The 24811-nt window shown below is 38.0% G+C and overlaps 1 protein-coding gene across 19 annotated transcripts in view; it reads right to left on the reverse strand.

Moving 5' to 3' along the window:
- The window catches only part of PDE4D (phosphodiesterase 4D), a 1509235-nt gene that overhangs the window by 391786 nt on the left and 1092638 nt on the right, over nt 1-24811 (reverse strand). For 2 of the 19 annotated variants that reach the window (XM_021076883.1, XM_021076879.1), the window contains exon 2: nt 23198-23261. The exons of the other annotated variants lie outside the window; for them this stretch is intronic. Coding sequence is in view for 1 of the 2 variants with exons in the window: in XM_021076879.1 (XP_020932538.1) it covers nt 23198-23261 (64 nt within the window). In the remaining variant the exon portion in view is untranslated. The remainder of the gene's footprint in view (nt 1-23197; nt 23262-24811) is intronic. 19 annotated transcript variants of the gene reach the window in all.

A 24811-nucleotide genomic window follows, 5' to 3' on the forward strand; every position in this document is an offset into this window, starting at 1 on the left:
CCGTGTCCCTGAAGCATTATGCAAGTTGTTCCCCTAGCACCAGTGTCACTGTCATAGCTTGTGAAAGGGAAACTGACAAATCATTATCCATAGCAGGTTAAGTGCCACCCACACAATTCCTGTAGGTATATTTTCCTCATTCACATCTTATCTTTTTTGCCAAGGGCAGAATTCTGGGCCAAGATGTTTTGCCATCCTGGATTTATTTTTTCCCCCAATGTGTAGAAAGATGATTAATATTACAATTAAAGCAAGTGTTGCCATTTATAGCATTCCATTTGTGCTATCAGTGTGCCGGGACATGAGTACAAAATTGAATGAATAACTGACTGTACAAATACTATCTTACATGTATACTACATAATCATCTTTTTTATTACTATCAGCAGAAAAAATAAAAGTAAACACTTTTATAGTGCTCATCATCAGCGAGGCACAGTTCTTAGGCTTTAAAATATATTATCTTTAAAATCTTTTCAACAACATTATAAGCTTAGCATTACCAACCTCATTCTAGACATGACAAACTATAATAAAATTATTATTCACAATAATATTAAAAGTAACAAAAGCTAACGAGTGGTTATTATGTATTAGTTACTATTATACATATATATGTGTTCATATATAGATGTATTATATATGCATGTATAGATAGACAGCACATGTAAATATATATTTATATAAACTATTTGAGTTCTTGCAATAGCCCTGAAAGTTTGGCATTATTATTTTCACTTACAAATGAGGAAGCTAATAACAATAATAATGGACAATGCCAGTAATATTAGTATCAGCTAACATTGTGAATTTAATAGATGTCATCATATTCACATCTGCAATGAAGATATCCTCTCATTTAGTCTTCACAGACTAAAAGCTGGTTTTAGAGATGACGAAACTCTAAGAATCCAAGGACAAACAGCTAATAAGTGGGGTCTGGGTTTTTAACTCAGATACTAAGTCCAAAGACTGGCCCCTTCACCAGAATGCCAGGCCACAGACAATACATTCTGGAAGCGCAGGTATAAGTGAGACAGGTTGTGCCCATAATGAGTTAACACCAAGTGAACTGGGCTGTTCAACAAAGGATGTTCATTGGAAAGTGCAATTAACATCTGGTTTTTGTGGGCCCACCACGTGTAAAGCTGTGCCCCAAGCAGTGGGAGAAATGCAAAGGAGGCCCCTCCTTCACAGGAATTTATAATCTCACAGAGGTGAGAGACAGGTACATGAATAATGCAAGAGAGCGAGAGAGGGGGGAAAGTGAGGGATGAAGCCTGGAATGCCACCCTAGTGTGGAAATGTAGGCATCACGTTGAAATATGTGAGCTTCTCCTGGGCTGTCTCTCTCTATTGACTCCATTTACATTTAGCTCTGCTGACGTAACTCTTGCGGCTATTGGGTTTCTCAGTTAACGGAAAAGGGAGAGGGAAGAGCATGAGGGCCCTGGCCGTGGCTGCTCAGCGCCAGAACTGAGCTGCTCTAGAGGGAAAAGTCTGACATGGTGAGATTCTGTTTACCCCATTCCCAATACACCTATCTTTCAGGGAGTCGGGCAGTCCAAGAAGCCAAATGAATGCATGCTGCAGAGTTCCTCCTTTGAACAAAGCACAAGACTCTTCTGCTGGCATATGTTCTGCCAATCATGGTGAAGGTCAAACAATTTTTTTTGGATGCTATTGAGGCAAAGGCAATTCTAAACCTGCAAGGAACAGTTTGGGTCAGAGTAATTCTGAGAACAAAGGTCTGAATGTAAACATGTCAGATGAAATCTGTAAAGCCTTGAACAGAAAACTACCCGCCTTATGTTTATTTTATTCTTTGTTAAATAATAACCTTTTATAAGTGTGAACTCAATACCTCATAGTGATATAGTGACTTCTTTTTATCCTGATTACATGTGAAGAGAGAAGACTGGAAGTGGAATGCATTAATTATAAATCATCTTTAGAGAGCCGGAATAGGAAAATCCAACACCTGAACAACACACTGCCTTCAATGTCTGAAACCTCACTCATCAACCAGCACTGAATCTCCTAGTCTAACCAGCCAGATGTGCAAGTCTCCTCTCTCCTGAAAGGTTGGGGGAAGCCAGCCTCACTTCTGCCAACAATGAGTACCACCAGTCCCCGCTCTACAGCAAGTAATGATGTTAAACCTATAAAGTATAAGAGGGGAAGTGGAATAGCCTACTCAAATACTGTACCCCAACCCAAGACATTTAACTGTGATCACGCTAATAAATACAGGGCATTTATCATATTTGGAAATTTGGTGGCTCTGCTTCCTTTTAAATTCACAAAAGTATTTAAGCAATCTCTCCTCCAAAATTGTACTATACAAGCTTGGAAATAGAAACAGCTGTCCTTTGTGGTGACCCTCTCATTCTGAAACTCTTAGTCCGTTCTTCTGCTATTTGATTCTATACCTCTAATTGACTTCCCATATGGACAAGGAGGATTTCATTGTCACTTCCCCAATTCACTCCTTCTATCTTCCCAATGTAGTTACATAACAATTAAGTAATGTTTATTTATTTATTTTTTATTTTTTTGCTTTTTAGGGCCGCACCTGCGGCATATGGAGTTTCCCAGGCTAGAGGTCCAATCAGAGCTGTTGCTGCTGGCCTACACCACAGCCACAGCAACTCAGGATCCAAGCCACGTCTGCAACCTACACCACAGCTCACGGCAATGCCGGATCCTTAACCCACTGAGCTAGGCCAGGGATTGAACACGCAACCTCAGGGTTCCTAGTCGGATTCATTAACCACTGCACCATGACGGGAACTCCAGTAATGTTTATTGATAAGCCAAATAATGTACCATGACTATGTTTCATTTATTGATAACCTTTTTTTTTTCTGGAGTTATAAGTTGCCTCCTTTTTATTTGCTTCATTTTACATGGCATTATCACATAAAATGATAATTTTCAAGTTCTCCAAAGTAATTTTTAAAAGCTCTCTGTAAAATATTTTCTGCCTAGGTCAAACATATCAGTTATTCTATCAGTTTCCTCACATTCTCATTGATGATTTAGCTGGGTTTAGAATTCCAGGTTGCAAATCATTTCCACTTAGAATTTTGAGGGCATTGTTCTATTGTCTCCTAGTGTGCAATGTACTTTTTAGAGGACAAAGTCAATACTTCATAAACCTCTATACTGAACCTCTATCAGTCTGGTTTTTTTGTTTGTTTGTTTGTTTTGTTTTGTTTTTTCCTTCATCCTCTCAAGAAGCTTTTAGGGCTTTCTATTTGCATCTGGTGGCTCAAAATGTCAAGATATGTCTTTTGTATGGGTGTGTTTCCTTCATTGTTCTGGGCACTCATGGACCTTTTTACTGAAGAAAAATATGTCCTTTGATTTGAGGAAATTTTGTGTTCTTTGATAAGTGCATTCATTCTTTTTATCTTTTCTCTCTTTTCTTTCTCAAACTGCTGGTAGTTAGCACTTAGTCACAAAATTGTTTTTCCATTTTTTTAAACTTCTATTGCCTATTCTTTTTTCTTTTTGTTGATAGATTTCTAAAACTTATTTTTAAGCTCTTCCATTGAATTTTTAACTTTATCATCAGGTTAAAATTTAACAACTCTTTTTTGCTCTTATTCGTTAATTTGGTAGGTTATCATCTTGTTTTAATGACTGTAATAAGTTTTTATCTCTTGAGAATATCACATTTTTCCTGAAACTTCTCATTTGTTCCTTAAATTGTCTATTTATTCATTATTTTCATTTGTTTTATAATTTATGTTGAGGTGTTTCATAAAGGTTTCTGAAGCTTTAGAGCTTTGGCTGTCTTATTTTATTTAACTTATTTTATTTTCTTTTTTTCAGCCACACCATGACATATGAAATTCCTGGGCCAGGGACTGAATCTGAGCCACAGCCAAGACCTATGCTATAGGTGTTGCAATGCTGGATCCTTAACCTGATGTTCAACCAGTGGGAACTCCAAGTCCATTCATTTTAAAGAGAGGGGACTAAAATTCTGACTAGAAGCTCTCAATGTCTTAAGAGGGCTTATGGAATCTTGGGAAATGAAGACCCTTGCCTTTTTCGCTGGATCTTTATTTTCATTACATTTCATTTTATGTAATGCCAGATACTATAGGTATTTGCTCTGAGGGGTGATTCCATTTTTTTTTTTTTCTTTTTTGCCCTCCCTTACCCATATCTCCACCTCTACCTCCACCCCCAGCAACTGCAGCAGGCAACTGCAGCAATGACCAGGGATCTGAGTCCCAGCACTGCAAAGCTGCCATGGATCCTGCTGCACCACAGGGGGATCTCCATGATTCCATTTTTCTAGAGAAGGATTCTTCGACTTCCTGCCTTGGCATTATAAGCCTAACTTGCAGAGTTCTTGTCCTAAAATGCTAATAGAAAGCTATGGCTTTGGTATTCAATTGATAGACCTAAAAATAATTTGTTATAGTTGATTTACAATGTTGTACCAATTTCTGCTATACAGCAAAGTGACTCAGCCATATATATATATACATATATATATGTATGTATATACACACACATATACATACACACATATACATGTATACACACACACACACACACACATTCTTTTTTTCATATTATTTTCAATCATGGTCCAATTGGTTGACTTCTATTTAATCTTATATCTTCCACCGTGCCTGGTATCTCCAAGTCTAAAGCTCTCATTTAATTTTTTCATAGAGTAAATTTCCTATGTTCTAATGAGGATGGAGTTAATTGGTCTCCTAGCTCTGCAGGGTGAGAGGAGGGCCTGTGGAAGTGCAGATTTTCCAGCAATCACCACTATTTTTAAGAATACTTGGTTCCCTAATTCCTAAGTATTTCCAGATTTCCACAAGGGAATTGCTTGCTTCTCCTGATACCCTCCCCTGTATGCATTTTGTAATTAGCATTCTTAGCTTTACTAATTCCAATTCTCTACTTTCCATTTCTAAAATATTGCTCTCTCATCTCCAGTTGTTTCCTCTCTCATCCTCCTATTCTTGGGGATTTGTATTCTTCTATTTGGTAATTCCTTTCTATTCCCTCACCATCCTTTTAGGAGAGGATTTTCAAAGGGAGCAATTTAAAAAGGTTGGATTAGTTTCCTCCTGCTGCCATAGCACACACCACAGACTGAGTGGTTTAAACAACAGTGATTTATTTTCTCACAGTTCTGGAGGCTGGAGGTCCAAGATCAAACTGTCAGCAGGCTTGGCTTCTTCTGCAGCCTCTTTCCTTGGCTTGCAGACAGCCACCTTCTTGCTGTATGTGCACATGGCCAGTGTTTCTCTTTGTGTTTTCAATTTTTCTCTTATAAGGACACAAGTCATATTGGATGCAGCCAACCCTAAACTTTTAACTTAATTACCTTTACTTAATCATCTTTAAAGATCTTACCTTCAAATACAGTTACTTTTTGAGGTAATGGGGATTAGGATTTAAATATATGAAATTTGAAGGGACAAAATTCATCCTGTAATAAAGATAATTTTTTTAATTTAAAAATTAAAAAAAAAATTCCTAACACTACTCTAAACATCTTGAAAGTATCCTGTATCCTGAAGAGAAACAGACTCACGGATATAGAAAACAAACTTATGGTTACCAAAGGGAAAGCGGGAGAGATAAATTAGGAGTACAAGATTATCAGACACACACTAACGTATATAAAATAGATAAGCAACAAAGATTTCCTCTATAGCAAAGGGAACTGTATTCAATATCTTGTAATAATCTATGACTGAAAAGAATTGAAAAATAAAGAATGTATACATATATATTTGTGTGTGTGTATATATTTGAATCGCTTTGCTGTATACCTGAAACTAACACAATACTGTAAATCAACTATACTTCAATTTTTTAAAAAAGACAGAGGATTTTAAAAAATCCTGTATCCCTCTACTTAAATATAACAGGCTCATCTATCAAAATTAATAGTGTTCTCCATGAAATAGCACCTCTTCCATTACTTCATTCACTCACTTATTAAATAACAATTCTTACGTATCTATTTTTGTAAGTTTTTGGTTTAGCAGCATGAGGAATACAAAAGTAAATCAGACCCAATCTCTGAACAGGAGAGGTTTTCATTGAGAGCAGGAGGCTTTATGTTTCTGTGAAACATTTTTATAGAATGTTTTAAAATTCTAAATATTTATCAACTCCTTAATAAGGCTTCTTTTGAAAAAATGTGATAGAATGCTTTCAAGGGGGTACTAACATATCTCATTTTTTACTTTAATGCCATATTTCATGCTTTTATTTTTTTAAAAGTCACTTTTATTACTCAGAAGTCACACACTTAGAAAGGCTGTCTTACTTTTCTTACTTTTGATTACCACTACTTCATTTCAGGGAATATAACAGCTCCACTCTCAGTTGAAGAAGAGTGTTAAGAACTGAACAGGAGTTCCTGTCGTGGCTCGGTGGAAATGAATCTGACTACCATCCGTGAGGACACAGGTTCAATCCTTGGCCTTGCTCAGTGGATTAGGATCTGGCATTGCCGTGAGCTGTAGTGTAGGTTGCAGATGTGGCTTGGATCCTGCATTACTGTTGACTGTGGTATAGGCTGGCAGCTACAGCTCCAATTTGACCCCTAGCCTGGGAACCTCCGTATGCCGTGGTAGCAGCCATTTAAAAAAAAAAAAACAAAAACCAGAATTGAACAACATTAAAAGGTAATGTGGGTATGCTATACTTACATACCCACATTACATCTACCCTCTCAGGGCAGGCTGAAGAGCACGGGGTCAGGGGAAGACCATTTATAGAGAAGAGCTAAGAAGAGCTCATGACAAAGCAGCATGTGACAAAGGTCCAACAGGTCTTGCTCACTGCTTTTCACACTCGGCAAACACATGGAATTCAAGAGCACGGCTACACCTCTTGCTTCTGAGGGGTATTGATCCATGGGAAACAGTAATGATTAATGATTAAACTTAAGCAATGAGAGGTTGTTATTTTGCACTGGCAATCTTTGCCTTGATCGTCTACACGAAATGCATGCAGCATGAGTATAAAGCAGTAAGTAATTGATCATTTCACATATTAATAAGCTATCCTTGTTCCCTACCAAAATATGAGGACCAATTTTTGTTTAACCTCAGATTCCTTAATGAGAAATTGTCACATGATATCTCTAGAATGTTCTGTGCATATGTCTCCCTGACCCCTCTCTACTGGTTATAGGGGATTTTTTTTCTTTTCTTTTTTTTTTTTTTTCGGCTCTGCCTGGGACATATGGAAATTCCCAGGCCAGGGACTGAACCTGTGCCACAGCAGTGACCCAAGCGGAAGCAGTGACAATGCCAGATCCTTAACCCACTGTGCCACCAGGGAACTCCTATATGGGATTTTTAAAAATAAAATAATATTTTTAAATAAATTTAATAATATTTTTAAAATATTAAGATTAATCTTAATATGATAATTTATACAAGGTCTTCTTTATCTTTTATATTCTGTGACTTTCATAGGTAATTTTCTATATTTTGGCATCACTGGTATTGTATCATGCTTCAGATGTGATATTCAGCCAATCTTAAACTTTGCTAATATTAGAGAGCACTTAAAATAAATTTTAAAAAACCTAAATTTTAGGACTTTCCAGGCAGAATGCCATTTTCTGCAGCAACAGTTGTTATATGTTATGTATATATGTATCAAATGATTTTATCAATAAACTATTCTTATTCTTTTTCTGTAAGAAAAGGAATTCAAGCATCACTTGTCATTTCTGACAGTGCTGCTGGGTGGCCTAACAAAAAACTCCATGGCTATCCTGTTGGAGGAGTCCTTCATGTGCCTCCCACAATGTGCAGTGTCCTTCCTGCAGCTGCCTCCCTCCATAATCCCTGAACCTGGATGCAGCTGCACGTAGATCAAAATAGACAGGTGGTTGTGTGTGTGTGTTTATATAGATAGATCTAGGCAGAGAATCTTGCAGATGTGAAACGTGGAAATGAGTAAAATAAAATAGATTTGGGAAAGATACGTAAACATTGTTTGACTCTCCTGCTTCTACCAAGATCTGGATTGATCTGCTAGGGACTCAAACTTTCCAATTCTCAGTTCTTCCTAGATAAAAGAGGGATTATTATCAACTTCCTCATAGAATGGTGCTTTCTTTGGAAGACTAAATGTGTCAACACACAGGAAAGCATCCTTCTCTACTTTAAGACCTATAAATATCCACATATATATCTGTTTATTTGTGTCCAAATAAATCCAACTAAGTGCTCGTAGTAGCCCAGAAACTTACAGTTTAGTTTGGAATACAGCATGTATATACAGTAGAGTAATTCAAATGACTGAAATCCCACACACACACACACACACACATACACAGAAAAGATTGCGAAAGCTGCATGATTAGATGCCCTATAATCATACTGAAAATAACAGAACTCCCATATTCTGTCTAAAATCTCAGTGCATGCTAGTAGATAGTCTTAATAGTCAAGACAACCCAGAAACCTAGGCTTTGTTACTCTGATTACATGGAGGGAAAATGTGAGGTTTAGAGAAGGCAGGCAACTTGGTCACAAAAACAAAAAGATCCACTTGGCCCCCAGGCCAGGTCCTCTTCCTTGAGGCCATGCAGTCCTGACTCTGCAACATGGTGGAGGGCTTGATGCTCTGAGGATATTATCATGGTAGAGGGATGATCTGGGTCTTGAAAACAAGGGAAGAATTTGTACAGGTCAAGAGGAGAGGGGACACTTCAGAAGAGGGAATGGTGAGCTGAGGTGTGGACATGGAAATATAGAAGGCCTATCCGGGAGATGCTATTAACCAATTTGTTTAGAGATAAACTGTGTGGATGAAAAACCAAAGACAGAACCAAAATAGTAGATTAGGGCTAATTTTAGAGGCCTTAAAGGCCAGAAATAGGAGTGTCATTTGACAGCTCATATAGCAAATGAAAATTTACTGAGGAACCACTGTGCTGCACTGTGGACATATCAAGCCATAAAACAAACAAAGAAACACACAAAAAATTTACTGAGGAACCACTGTGCTGCACTGTGGACATATCAAGACATAAAACAAACAAGGAAACACAAAAACAAAACACAAACTGAGCAATGGTCTCTGTTTCTGTGGGGCTCAGAGTCCACTCACCCCAATACATGGAATAATGCTCTGGAGCTGTGGCAGAAGTCTGAGAGGAGGACACAGTGACACAGGAAGGGATCATCATTAGGGTCACCTACCATGGGCACAGGAATGGTTGGGAAAGGCTTCGTAGCAGAGCTGAATTTATTCTGGAAGTTATGGACAATGAAGAATGGACTTGATTAGCGGAATTACATAAAAAAATACACTTTCAGAAGATTAATTCCAAAGCATCCAACAGGCACAATGTGATGGTTAGAGCCTAGAAACGGAGACTCCCACTTGTTAAACAAGAGATCACTGCAGCTCTCCAGCAAGAGGAGGGGGTCGTGGCAGTGAAAAGGAAAAGGTAGGAAAGCATGAGTTTTTACTGAAAATTTTGAGGGACTTGACAATGACTGACTGACCTGGGTGATGAGAGAGAGGAGGATTCACAGATGACTCTAAGGTACTGAGTTTACATAAATGGTAAAAGAGCATTGCCCTGCAGGGGAAAGGTGAGTTCAGGTTAGCCAGGCTGATTCTTGACTCTTGGACAGTAGGATATCCAGCTGGTTAGGGAAACAGATTTGGAGCAAAAACAGTTTATATTTCTGTATCTGGTCCGGTATCTACCTACTTTACAAATTCAAAAGATGAGACATTTACTTCTGTCAAACACTTAGAGTTGATAATGTTACAAATCATAAAGACATATCATAATAACAACACAGTAATAATAACAAAAAGTAAAAAAAATAAATTAAATAAAGGAGTTCCTGTCATGGCGCAGCAGAAATGAATCCAACTAGGAACCATGGGGCTGCGGGTTCCATCCCTGGCCTTTCTCAGTGGGTTAAGGATCCAGCATTGCTGTGAGCTGTGGTGTAGGCCGCAGACACAGCTCGGATCTGGCATTGCTATGGCCCTGGCGTAGGCCAGCAGCTATAGCTCCGATTAGACCCCTAGCCTGGGAACCTCCATATGCCACGGGTGTGGCCCTAAAAAGACAAACAACAACAACAACAAAAAGTAACAATAAAGGCTTTTGTTTGCTGAGCGTCACTACATCCCAGGTACTGTGTTAGTGTTTTATATATATAATTGGTATAATTTAATTTAATCGTCATAATAGCTGTCTGATGTAGGTACCATCATTATCCCCATTTAACAGATGAGGAAACTAAGGCACAAGAGAAATCACCTTTCCCAAGAGAACTCAATCAGTGAATAGCAGAGCCCGAATTCAAACCCATACAGCCTAAATATGGACTGTCCAATATGGTAGCCACTAGCCACACAAGGCTATGGAAGTTTGAACGGGGGCTAGTGTGACTGAAGAACTAGAACTATACCCAGTATTCTGTGCTAACCTATGTGGGAAAAGAATCTGAGAGAGAAAGGACATGTGTATATGTATGACTGGGTCACTATATTGTACAAAAGAAATTATCGCAGCCTTATAAATTAACTATACTTCAATAAAACTTTAAAAAATTCAAAAATATTTAAATTTTAAAACCAATATTTGATTCAGTTATTGGAAAACTTTTAAGCATATTTGAAACTTAAAAAGTGAAACTATATTTCCAGTTGTGAATTTTATGAAATCTAAATACAGGTCAAGCATGACTGATGAAAAGTTAGCATCTATATTGATCTGTACAGAAAACACACATAGGATTTCAAAGACCTAGAGTGAGGAAAGAATTTTAAATATTTCATTAATAATATATGGTATATATTGATTACAATAATAATTGTTGATTATATATTGATTATAATATATTGAAATTAATTTTATTTGTTTCTTTTCATTTTTTAAATACAGAACCAGAACATTTAAAATTACAAATTTGGCTTTTACAGTATTTCTATGGGCCAGTTCAGGTCTACACACTGAGAAATAAAGAATTACAGGTTGACTGCATGAGGAAACAAATGACATAGTAAAGGGAACACAGATTATTTCTATTTCCATCCAAGATGACTGTTTTTAGACAACATCTACGGAGAATATAGAGATCATCTTAATTCAATGGGACAATGAGCTCTGAAGTGACTACATGGTTAATCTCCCTACTCTTGTCTAGGTCAACTCTTTCACAATCTTCAAGGAAAATAACAACTCCAATTACCTTTTCATGGTGTGCCTTGCATTTGCTTTTCTTTCAAAGGAGAATTATTTTGCTCACATCTGTTTTCTGTCCTTCAACTCAAGTTCTATCTTTATGTCAATCTCAATCTAGAACTGATTTATCAAATATCCCCAGAGGAGAGCCCAACAAGAACTGTTTGGAGCTGTTCTGAGAAAATAATAACTAGAAAAATAGGAGTTATTCAATATCAAAGTATAGCCTTGTGTGCCTGGATTTTTTATTGGTATTATATATTATACTGAAACCTTGGTGGGGTTGAGAACCACTGATAATAATTCAGACATTTGTTCTTCTAAGAGTTATATGTGTGATAGATAGATGGTAGACAATTTTAACTAAAAGGAAAAAAGGGCAAAAGCTAAGCATTTGTGAATCTTTGGGTATTCCAAAAATTAAGACAATGCCATTTATCAAGAGAAGAAATGTAAAATTCTACCAAGTTTCAGGATTCAGTGTGCCTAAAACAATATGCCCCCAAATTGGAATTATCCAGGTGATTTAAATTTGTCAGAGTAAACATCTGATTCATCACAGAATGGCTAGAGTCAGAAGCAGAAAATTCACATATACTTGCAAGCTAAGGGAGGCAGTATTTTTTCCTCTGCCAGTTGCCTTGATATAGGTTAGGAGATTTATAGTCAAAGGCCATTCTAATAAACTGTGATAAAATTATATTTCCACACTTACATGTTATCTGTATAAAATATTTCAACCTCTAAGATATATTCCAATTTTTAAGACTATTATATATGAAGTCTCAGTGCAACAGATAAACTTTATTCCTTCTTAACTTTTAATTATTATTTTACATTAAAGATTGTGTAGCCTTTCTAACGATTCTCTATAAAGACATCTTAAGCAATACATTCTTTATTGATTTTTATTGTAAGTTACATATGACATATATCATATTAAATATCTGAAATATCAAAGTGTCATCATCTATTTATAGGTTACAGCAATGAGGTTCTCGTGTTATAAAGCATATAAAAGTGACTTCTCTGGCCAAGAGAAAAGAAGGCTTTGGGGAAAAGATAAACAAATCCATTACAGAGGATATGAAGTGTATTTGAAACAGCCTCAATAAAATACCAAAGCTCCTGGGAAAAGAATATATCTAACAAGTGATAAACCTGCTTTCAGAACTACTAAAAGGGAGTAACACACATGTCCGCATCTGGCCAAACAAGACAAAAGTGCGCCTATTGAATTTCCAGTAAGAGAAGTTTGGTTAAAAGCACAAGGCTATTTTAACATTTTTTTCTTTTCTTTCTTTTTTTTTAAAAAACAGGCAACACAATAGAAAATGATAGAACACAATCTCATAGCTAATGCTCATTGTGTGGCTACAAACATACTTCTCTCCAATGACTGAATAATGGCAGGTTATTTTTTTCTGGTGCCCCCTCTACTTTTCTCTTTAATTCCAGAATTATGCAGTTCTATCCATAGTCAACACACCCCTAACCGTTAGGCCAATTTTGGTCGCTTTCTGGCAATTGTGCAACTTCAATGTTCTCTTTTAATATTTAATTCTGAGAAAATAATAATAGCAGAACAGAGCAGTACTGGATCATATTGTTGTTAATATTTACTTTTTGAAAGCATTTGTTGGTTACTAAAAGGCTCAAGATTCAATATGACAATTTGATTTGAAATTCACGGTCAGTTTAAAAATGAATGCCATTTTACAAAGCCTTGCAATTTACGTATCTTACAGTTTAGCCAACATCTGAGTGATCTTAGCAATAAAATATTTAGGAACAAAATCTGATGTATTTTGGGTGTTTCTGTAAATTATTTATCTTCTACTCAAGCTGCATTTAGAGGTCTGCACAATATACTGCAGGGTGAATTGTCAGTTTCTGAAGTGGAAACAAACAAAAAAGGTAATTGAAAAAAAATTAAGCTTTGCCAAATTCAAGTCTAGCTCATAATGTAGATGTTTCCCAGGGATTTTTTTTTATTTTTTTTATTTTTTGGCCTTTTTTTAGGGCCACACCCGTGGCATACCGAGGTTCCCTGGCTAGGGGTTGAATCGGAGCTACAGCTGCTGCCTGACACCACAGCCAGAGCAATGCCAGATCCTTAACCCATTGATGCGAGGCCAGGGATCGAACCGGCATTTGCATGGATGCTAGTCAGATTCGTTTCCACTGACTAGCATCCATCCCAGGGATCTTTTCTTGGCCTTCTTCAGTTCTCATATCTTCAACCCTGACTTTTTTATACTCTTTGATATTTGCTTGCTCTTCTCTATTTGTCCTGACAAATTCTCAAAATCAATTTATTCATCAAAAAGTCATTATTTTTACTCTCAAACCTGCTGCTCCTCTCCCTAGTTCCTTTTTCTGTTAGCTTTACAACTCTTCTTATCAGAAATACAGGAATAACAGTGGTTTCCAGGCATCATCACAGAAACAACATCTTTTTTTTTTTCTTTCTCTTTAGGGCCGTACCTATGGCATACAGAAGTTCCCAGGGTAAGGGTCAAATCAGAGCTGCAGCTGCCAGCATACACCACAACCATAGCAACACTGGATCCAAGCTACATCCGTGACCTCCCCTGCAGCTTGTGGCAACACTGGATTCTTAAACCGCTGAGCAAGGCCACGGATGGAACCTGTATCCTCACAGACAGTGTGTCAGGTGCTTAACCTGCTGAGCCACAATGGGAACTCCCTGTTTTTCTTCTTACATAGATTTTCGAGTTTTGCCAGTTCTTCCTCCTACCCATTTTATTAGTACATGAAGCTCTTTGAGTTAGGCTCTAAATATCTGTTCTCTTAAATTTTTTTTTAAATTTTCCTTAAACATTTTTATCCAGCCATTATAGAAAATATAAAATATACAAAAAAAGAAAAACAAAAAGTTAATACTTGGATCCATCATCTTGCATGGAGGATTGTTATTACCTCTGCAGCAGATTACTGCTTTAACTCCTCGCACTGGTTCCTTTACTCTATCTTCTGCTGCTCCAAACTATGTCATCACTGATGCCATTTTATTCCTTCTTAAGCTAAGCTATGATCACAGAATTCCCCTACTCAAAAATCTTCAACATTTACCTTGACTTAGAAAAAAATTCCTTAGCTTGATATTTTTTTTTTTTTTTTTTTTTTTTTTTTTTTGCTAGAGCCACTCCCGCAGCATATGGAGGTTCCCAGGCTAGGGGTCTAATCGGAGCTTAGCCACCAGCCTACACCAGAGCCACAGCAACGAGGGATCCGAGCCGCATCTGCAACCTACTCCATAGCTCAAAGCAACGCTGGATCCTTAACCCACTGAGCAAGGCCAGGGATTGAACCCACAACCTCATCGTTCCTAGTCGGATTCATTATCCACTGTGCCACGACGGGAACTCCCCTTAGCTTTATTTTAATGACCCTAAAAATAAAGTCTCACTCTCTCCAATTTTATTTCCTATGATTGCTTCTCAAGGTCATTAAGTTTTGCCCACTCTCTTTTTTTTTTTTCCCCTATAAATGTTCACTTACTTTCCCATATCTATACCTTTGTCAGATTATCAACACTACAAAACTAACTGCAAATTTCAAGACCAAATGCCATTTGGCCTGTGGAACCTTCTATGGCATCACCAGGCAGAAGTAAAGTCTCCCTTCTCAAAACTGCCAGAGGGTTTTGCTTCTGCTTTCCCTATGGATACAGAGTACCTAACATAGAGAGAGGTGAATGGGGTTCAGGTACCAATTCTGGTAGTTAGGTAACTGCGTGGCCATGAGCAAGACTCTTGAACCCTCAGGGTTACTCATCAGTCGATGTGAAAACCAAAGGTGACACTATATGGAAATCTATGGAAAACTACAAAGTGCTATGTAATGGGAGTTCATTCTCTGCCAGTGGTCCCCTTTCAGACATGGCCTTTCAGGGCAATTCCTCATCCTCTCTCATGATTTAATTTGTAAGACCGTCCCTGAACAGGTGGTGACGTTTGGCCCTATATGGCCCTAGAGAACCATTAAAGTCTTAATGTGATTATAATTTGATTATTTTATTTGAATTTTGCTTGAGCAAATAGAATGATCTTCTCGAAGGCTAAAAATTTGTCCTACCTTGTTTTACAAACTTTAGCAGAGAGCTCTGAATTCAATTCCTATTCAGTAAATGTTTATTGAGTGAGTAAATACAGAAGAATGAATAAATAAATGAATTTATTGCTGTCTGGATATTGTCAATCAGTTACTTATGTTTAGTATGCATGAATACTCCATGAGCTCTTCGTGTAATCCATATTTGTATCCCTCTGGTTCCATGTGTGTGATATGGAATGAACACTTACAGAAAGTTGAATAGAAAAATGTAGTTCAGCTGGATCATGAACTGAAATGATCATGCATATAGAAATTTCCTATATGACAGTTATGTTTCCCCTGGTGTGCATGCTCTATTTAACTATGGAAATGAGGCTAATTATACTTAATATCAACATTGGAGTTCCTTCTCTAATTGCATATAAGAATGTGTATAAACATAGGTGCATCTTTTGATAGTAAAGTAATACAAACTTCAGTGGGGTCAGATCTTATTTAGGTTACATTCTACCATCGGCCTTTGTGGCAAAAATTAGTCTAGTCAATATTACCATGGAGACTCCCTTAAACCACCCAAATGTGAGGCAAGACATTCACACTGTGGCAGAGCCAGGGGAACTGACATGGGGAGAGGGCAGAAGACTCATATCCTCTACCTCAGACTTAGTAGTGGACATAGATCCATTCAATGTGGAGGCGGGTGGAGAGAGTGGAAGTGTCTTTTGAAATTGTTTTTTCTATCTTTTCTCTCTCCTGTTTTGCTTGGTCTGTACATTTGAATTTGCCTTATTTAGTGCAATCCTACTGAACTGCTCTTTTACAGTATCTCCTGAGTCACAGCACAAGTAAAAGTTTTCAATAGCCTGTAAAGATGAAGAGATCTTTATAAGCATTATTAGCCCCTGAGTGACTTATCTCCAGTCATCCCTGTGGTAACTTAAACCAAGCCTGACATGGAGAGCCTACAGTGTGGTGTAGTAAAAACTGCTAGGGATGTGAAGGTTAACTTTCATTTTCCGACTCTCCTTTGGGGTGATTTTGAGCATATACCGACGTCAGAGACAAGGGCAATCGCAGGGCTGGAATGGTCTGCTTTCACAGAGCTTATCACACTGGCTTTCTGGCATGGTATCAGACTTAGGATTTAAATTATTTTCCCTCCAAAAGGAAGAAAACTTGACTGGCAAAAAGAAATATCAGAGAAAAGCAAAATCTTTTACAGGGCAAAATGTCTAATTTCCTTTGCTGGCAGAGTATGAATCCTACCAACAAACAACAGAAAGGGAAAATGTGATTGTGTTATTCTTAATGTCATAGTTTCTGGCTTCCTAAAGTAGGAGAGAGACAGGGAGAGAAAAGAAAATAGAAACTCAAAGAGAAGAGAAAGCTGCTGGTATTCTTGATGTTCCTGTTATTATATGAGGGATTACCATGGTAACACCAGTTCCACATGACTCATCTTACATCAGACACCAGTATACACTGTTCAGAAATAACTGCACAAACAAGAGCACATAGTCTCAGTCAAGGTGACATGGGCCAGAAGGGCAACTGCAAATTTAGAAAAATTGTATGTCCGTCGTAAGGGTGAGTTGAATAATTTTGACTAGTCCACAGACTTTGTGACTTTTGTAGCTACATATATACTTTTTTTTCTAATGTATGCCTGAATTAAAAATCAAAAACTAAAGGGTACTAATCCCTCATGTGTTATGGTAAACTGAAGGCTACATGTTTTGTGAGCTGGTTTACTGTGAATTCCTGTACAATCCTAAATTCAGATTTCAAGAAATATTAGGAGAATTTTAAATGCTTTTGTCATGAAATTTAGGTAAATTCACTGTTTTCTGAGTCAGCCATTGCTCAGGAAGAAACAACACAAAGGCAGGATTTTATATTTTTATAGTTGGGCTCATCATAAATCTTTGGAACTGAGTAAATACCACCCAAAGGCTTTGGTGTAATTTGCTAGTCTTGCAAAAAAATGTAAATACCACTATAGCATTGAAAACAACCCAAGAGACATACACACAATGCCGTTCTGAGTGGATTGTCCAGATAGCAACAATGCACAGATCATTGAAGAGGTGTTTTTTGTTTTTTGTTTTTTTTTGGTCTTTTTGCCTTTTCTAGGGCCGCTCCCACGGCATATAGAGGTTCCCAGGCTAGGGTCTAATTGGAGCTGTAGCCGCCAGCCACAGCCACAGCCACAGCCACAGCCACAGCCACAGCCACGCCAGATCCAAGCCGTGTCTGCGACCTACACCACAGCTCATGGCAAGGCCGGATCCTTAACCCACTGGCTGAGGCCAGGGATTGAACCCACAACCTCATGGTTCCTAGTCGGGTTTGTTAACCAAAACAGGTACTCCTCATTTAAGAGGTTCTAATAGTAGATCATATTAATGAGCAGTATTAGCAAAGACAGCGTGGAAGTGTCTGATATAAGAATTTAATGTTGGTAAAAGAGAATTTGGTGATGAGGGAGCAGGTTGAAATAAAGGGAGGTGACTATAGTGATGCCCATGTTTCTAGTCTAGATAACTGGAGACTAATCAATTAGAGCTTCCAAGGAATAGAAGAAGAGGAAGCAATTTTAAGAGTAGGACAGCAAGTTCAATTTTGGTCATGAGCACGCTGATAATAACTGAAGGCAGCGAGAAGGTTACAAGAGTAAATGGGAAGAGTGGTCAGGGCTTGAGATACAAGTTTGGGAGTTGCTAGAATGATTTTAATATATTTCTCCAAAAGGCACATGTTTATTCATCATTGTTGATTACTTTCTTATTCCCAGTTAGAATAATACATTTCATAAGAATTGATCAAATGCCTACTATGTTCCAGGCCCCATGTAAAGCACTGGACACTCTGTGGTTTAAAACACAGGCTTAGACCCTGTTCCCATGGTTCCTAAATTGAATATGGAAGGAGGCTCTGAGGCTAACAAAATACATAAATATGGAATGGCCATTGTGAAAACTGCTAGAAAGAAGACGAAGGGGCAGTAAGAGTCTATAAAATGTACTTTTTCTTTGGCTGTACCAGTGGCATGTGGAAGTTCCCAAGCCAGGGACTGAACCCAAGCTGCTGCAGTGACAACACCAGATCCTTAACCAGCTATGCCACAAGGGAACTCCAGGAGTCTATAAATAGGTGCTCAACATAGTCTGAGTATTTAGAGGATGTTTCCCTGGGGCTGATGAGACCTGAAGGGTGAGTAACGCCATGAGTTACCAAAAACCAAATGAATGAAGGTCTAACCATCTGCTGAAATTTAAAACACATTCTCTCTGGTCTGGGAAGCTGATTAGCTTTCTCTTAGACACTTGCCACTTGCCTCTTAACAAACTTCAGGGTACTTCCCTTTATCACCACTGGAAAAAATATCTTCTTTGTTAGATAAGCCCTCCCCTTGGGGCTGTAGAAAACAGGGCAGTAGGGATCAAGTCCAGTCATCATTCTTAGTTCAAAGTCTGTCTGTGGACTGACTGCCTACTTTCCTTTTTTTTTTTGTGGGGGGGGTGCTTTGTTTCTTTCAGAACTTCTACATCAATATATCATCTATTTGATGCTATCTTAAACCTAGAGTGCTTGTCAGAATTCACTCTTTCATTTACAATAGTTAACAAAGTAAAATAAAGATGGTAATAAAAGATTTCTCTTTGCAGCATGACTTTATCCTTGTAATAATCTTGTTTGTTGCAAGAGAAAATCCAACAGAAAGAAAAACAAATCAAACAACAAAGAAGGGGGAAAAAAAGGAAAAAGATTCAAAGAGTTTCAATGGGTAAGTAATGTAATGTTTATAACTGGATATACTAATGTGATTAAAGCATCTGTGAAGGTCACACAGTGAAGGTCACTGTCATTGTGTAGAATCGCCTATACGTCACTGGCGGGAAACATTCTAAATATTCTAAAGAGTCTCATTTCACTTCTTTTGGCAAAAGAGAGGCTGGATGGAGAGGTGACGGGCAGGTGCTGTACTGACACAGAGAGAAAGAGGCTAATATTTATGACTGGTCTTATTCATCCAGTTGGCAATGCATTGGAAAATTAGACCTTTAAAAAAAAAAAAACCTTCAATTGGATGATATTACCTACTTTTATCTCAATCTTTTAAAATCCTCAATGATAAATAAGACATAAAGGGCATGTTTTAAAAATGTATTTCCAATGAAAGATTTACATTAAATAACCATTTAACATTTCTTTCCAAAACAAAATTAAGAATTATCGTGTTAATTTGAAGAGCCACCTCCCTCACTTTATTTTTGCTACTCTCCACCCTCCCTGATTATATTTCAGACACCTTCTCCTTTTAGTTTAACATTCATATCAGGGCTTCACTCACAGTTCTCTGTAGAACATGTTACTCATCTTCAGGCCTCATCATCCCCAGGGAAGCATTTTCCAAATGCTCAGACTATGTTAGGTACCTATTTATATACTCTTATTGGGCCCTTGTCTCCTTTTTAGCTGTTCTCACAATTGTAATCACATATTTATGTATTTTGTAATTGTAACAAAATTGCTCCTGCCAGGATTTTACTCTGCTTGCTTCGATCAGGATAGGCCCCAGTCTATTCCATTTCAATTTATGCTGTAAGCTACTGCCAAATTATTCTGCCTAAAACAGCTGTTTCCCTCGTGCCACACTTAAATGGCAGGAAAGATAGACTATACATATAAATAATTGAGGTTTATAAGATATGCTGTCATAGACATGTAAGAAGAGAAACGATAGCTAGCTAATGGAGAAACTTCCATATAGAAACAGAGAATTAGGAAAGGATTTATGAAAAAGATCTGCAGGACGAGCTGGGGTTCATCACAGAAACGGGGAAGAGGCTAAAAATAGGTATCGTTAGTAGCTCCTTATATCTAAAATGCAAAGTAGTTGGGGTACGGCTCAGTGGTAGAGCATTAACTATAGAGTTTATGTGGGTGAGGAGGGAAATTTACCAGGATAGAGAACATGGAGGAAGTAGGTCATGAGCATCTGGAATTGAGACTTTTTTATAGGCAATGGAAAGCGACTGGCATAAGCATAGAAGCTTCGTAATGACATTTTAGAGACGTAATTCGTGGATGACACTCAGAAAGAGGATGATGGTAGAATAAAGAGATCCATTACAAAGCCAGGAATTTTTTAGGCCAAAGAGGATGAGGGCTGGAGCTAGGATGGTGTACTGGGAAGGGTCACAAAAGGAAGAAGGAAGAGTGCACCTGATACCAGACAGTGATGGAGTGGTTTGGCTGAGGGAAAGGAAGCATTTTGGATGACTTTTTTTCATTTTATGTATATATGTATGAAAAGTACAGTTGATTTACAGTCTTGTGCCAATTTTTGCTGTACAGCATAGTGACTTTTTGGTAAGTGCTATGGACCATGGAGGAAATGGAAAATGATGAGGATCCCTGACTAGTTTTAATTTCAAATATATTGACACTGAGTTCTCTGGAGGGCCCTTAGAGAGTAGACCGTTTGTATATGCCACTCCGGATTTGAGGATAGAATGAGAAGCTGGAAATAGATATCCTAACTCAAACTGTTCCTGCCAATAATTTTAATCCAGATATGGGGAGGGTTAGAAAAAATCCTGGTGATAATGAGAAGTCTTATTTAGTAGAAAGGAGGGCCTCTTATCAAAGTATCCCCTTTCCCCCTAGAGTTTCCCCCCTTACAAACTTTTCTCCTTGGTCTCTAGATGAGCTGGTTATGATGAAAACCTATATATGGCTTACACACTCACAAACAATGTGCCGAGGAACGCTGGCATGGGGAAAAGTGATGAGAGGCCAGCAGAACTTCATTATACCAGGACAATGGGATGGCCACGCACTATGCATTATCTTCTATGTAATTTTACCTCGTATTTTTCACTTCACCTTGGAAAAGCAGATCAACGTTTAGCACCTAGCCTGGAGCTACAAGAATGTATTAGATCATTTATTCAGCTTCCTGTAATGAAATCTTAGTAGCAGCTCTCCTGAAATAATAACAGGCCCTGACAGAGTAATAAAGCTGTTTGAATCACTGAATATTTTAGACCATTTAAAAAGTATGGAAGTTGTCTATTTTTAACCAGGCTAAGAGAGCATTATCTAGTGGTCACTACAAAAAAGATGACAGTGTTTTCATAAATACCTAAAAAATATCAATTATCTGGATATAAATAAAGGCCTTCAAAGAGCTTCAAAGTATACCCCAATCCAATTTGTTTAGACAAGAGTTTCCAATCTCAGCTCTATTGAGATTTTGGGTCAAATAATTCTCTGTTATAGGGGCTGCCCTGCGTATTAGAGGATGTTTAACTGTACCCTGTTCCATACCTACTTGATACTACCAGCCTCACCCCAACTTGTGATGATCAAAAATGTTCCTACACATGGCCAAATCTTCCCTGCAGGTAACCACTGTCTCAGTTGAGAACTACTGGTTACAATGATAACAAATTTAAGACCCACTTAAAAAAAAAAAAAAAAAAAAAGAGCTATAGAGAAGTAAATGTCAGTCTGGGCCCTGTTTGAATGATCACAGATTCCAAATAAAAAAGTTGTATTTCGCAGTTCCCATCATGGCTCAGTGGAAATGAATCTGACTAGCATCCAGCATCCATGAGGACGCAAGTTCGATCCCTGATCTCTATCAGTGGGTTAAGGATCCAGTGTTGCCATGAGCTGTAGTGTAGGTCATAGATGCAGCTCAGATCCCAAGTTGCTATGGCTGTGACATAGGCCAGCAGCTACAGCTACAATTCAACCCATAGCCTGGGAACCTCCATATGCTTCGGTTGCAGCCCTAAAAAGCAAAAAAAAAAGAAAAAAAAAGTTGTATTTGATGAAGATTTATTGTTCACAATGTGTAGATTCCAACTTAAAGAGGTTATATTTGATGAAAGTTGATTTTTCACACTGTGTTAATGGGAAGTATTCATCTATACTCTGCAATGTCCCACTTGTGCAAGTTCAGACTCATTGACTAAACATATTTCTATGAAGAGGTCACTGATTATTGAGGGATTATCATCCAGTTCCTACCTCCTTCCAAATCATTGCTGGCAAAGTACCTCTATGAACACAATTTGCTATGCACTAAATTGTGTCACCATGAAAGCCTAATCCCCTGTACTTCAGAATGTGTCTGTCTCTGGAGATAGTATTTACAGAAATGATTCATGAGGCTGAGAGAGTGGACCCCTTATCCAATCTGACTATTGTTTTTACCAGAAGTGGAAATTTGAACCCACAGAGACATGAGGGGTCAGGTGCAGAGGAAAGACCATGTGAAGGCACAAGAGAAGACAGCCATTTGCAGACCAAGGAGTGAGACCTCAGGAGAAACATGACCTGCCAGCACCTTGAACTTGGACTTCGAGCCTCCAGAACTGTGGTGAAATAAATCTCTAGTGTTTGAGCCACCCAGTCTGTAGCATTTTGTTATGGAAGCCCTAGCAAACTAATACTAATACAAAAATTACTAAGAATATCAATAAAAATATTAGTGAACTAAAAGTTCATTAGAAATTGGTTAGAAATCTGAGTGGGCAGCTTTGTAGTTTTTTTCCCAAGCAGAGAAGAGGCTGATTAACATATACTCAGACTTCTGGTATTCCTTCCTGTCTTCTGGCTTTTGGTATTGTTCTGTTTTCTGATCCCAGAGGTTAGAGCAATAATGAGTCTACTCACAGGATTTAGGAAAACAGAGGCTAGCGTTACAAGAGAAGCAGACCCCAGCGCAGGGAACAGGACAAAGGCCCACCAGCCAGAGACACAGGACAGAACCTCTGAGGTGTGTGAGCCCCCTCAGGTGCTGGGAAGAGATGCAGCCCTGAGCTGGGCTGTGATAAGTAGTGCCCAGAGCACAGATGCGTTCTCTACCTCAGGATGCCGATGAGTCCTGTCCCGCCTCTTTCACTGCTCCCAATTTCTGCATTCTGTTTTGCTAAAAAAAAAAAAAACAACTTTTTTTTGGTGTGAGTTTTGTATTATTGCAAGACAGACAGAACTATGGCTTGCATCACAGTGTTTTTAACTGATTTTATGAACTTTTGGGCTTCTATTCCATTTCTGACAGTTGCAATATCTTTTCCCACTAGGCATTTTCCTCTGCGCCATCTCACAGGGACTTTTTCTTCTCCTTTTTGACTATGTGGTTATATTTGATTGAACAAAAAAAAAAAAAAAAAAAGGGTTGCTGACCCAGTCAGAGCAAAACACTTAAGCCAGGGGTCTAGAGTCAGTCAAGGCTCTACAGATTCACAGGGAAATGAGGAAGGGGACTGAGCTGATCCCTGAAAATAGCAGAGGCAAAAGTCTCACAAAGGACTCATATGGCAGCACCCCATGAGGCGATACGTACACCCATGCCAAAATGGGTCACACATGCTTTCTCAGCATTTATTTATTAAACATCTATCGTCTGCTCTGTGCCTGGCTCTACGCTGGGCACTGAGGATGTAACAATGAACAGGAAACGATTTGCACACTCAAAAACCCTGCAGCCTCGTTGGGGGGGGATGAGACAGATTACATCTCATTACTATGTATTAAAAATCAGAATATCAAAGTATCATAAAATTAAAAGGAAGTGATTTTTCTTGCAAGAATAAAAACATGGTCCTAGTGTTTGCTGAGGCTACAAAGTATTAATAGGGAAAATTTTTTTTAAATTATGAATATAGGAAATCACTAGGATCACAGATGGTAAGACTGTCATTCTCGTCAACACTGAGCTTAATTAAGATTTAGGAGTGTTAGCGGCTTTGCTAATCTCTTCATTGCTGCTCTTAAAATAAGAATTCAGAACTATTAAATGACCATGTGGTCACACTTCTAATACTGCTAATTTTCTATTTGGAAATGGTTTCCTTGTGCTCCAAGGCAACATGCTGTTCTTTCAAGAAGTTATTATTTTATAAGGGTAAACTTGGATTCAAACTGAGCTATAGTTTGTGTATATGATGAGATTTCTTACTTTATTCTCCCCTTTTGTGAAAAGCCCAATTTCTTTTTCCTACCCTTCATTGGCTAACTTAAAACCACACACAACTTCTCTTCTTTAAATGTTTTTCTTGCTTTTTCCTTCCTTCTGTTCCTCCCCTTTTAGTAATTATCAAAACAATGTCCTTTCTGCCAAATAATACAACTGTAACCACATGAAAATAAACTTAAACATGCTGTTTTAGAAAAATCTTAGATGAGTCTCAGCAAGTGTCCTGAAAACTTCACCCTTGAAATTGGGGTAGATTTTAGTGCATCAGGATGAAGACCTATCACCATGCCAGATGTACTATTTTCTCAGCAGATAAAAAGAACTTCAAATACAGGCTTAAAAATTAGGTACAGCTTTCAAAAGCGAGTCACAAAATGAAAAGACATTGTCTATGAGTTGACCTTCCTTCATCCATTCATCCACTCTTTCCTAACAATGATTTAACCAAAACACGACTTTTAAACAAAAGGCCATGTATCTGATTTACTTGCTCTACATAA

The sequence above is a fragment of the Sus scrofa genome, chromosome 16, assembly GCF_000003025.6.
Source record: "Sus scrofa isolate TJ Tabasco breed Duroc chromosome 16, Sscrofa11.1, whole genome shotgun sequence".
Classification (NCBI taxonomy): domain Eukaryota; kingdom Metazoa; phylum Chordata; class Mammalia; order Artiodactyla; family Suidae; genus Sus; species Sus scrofa.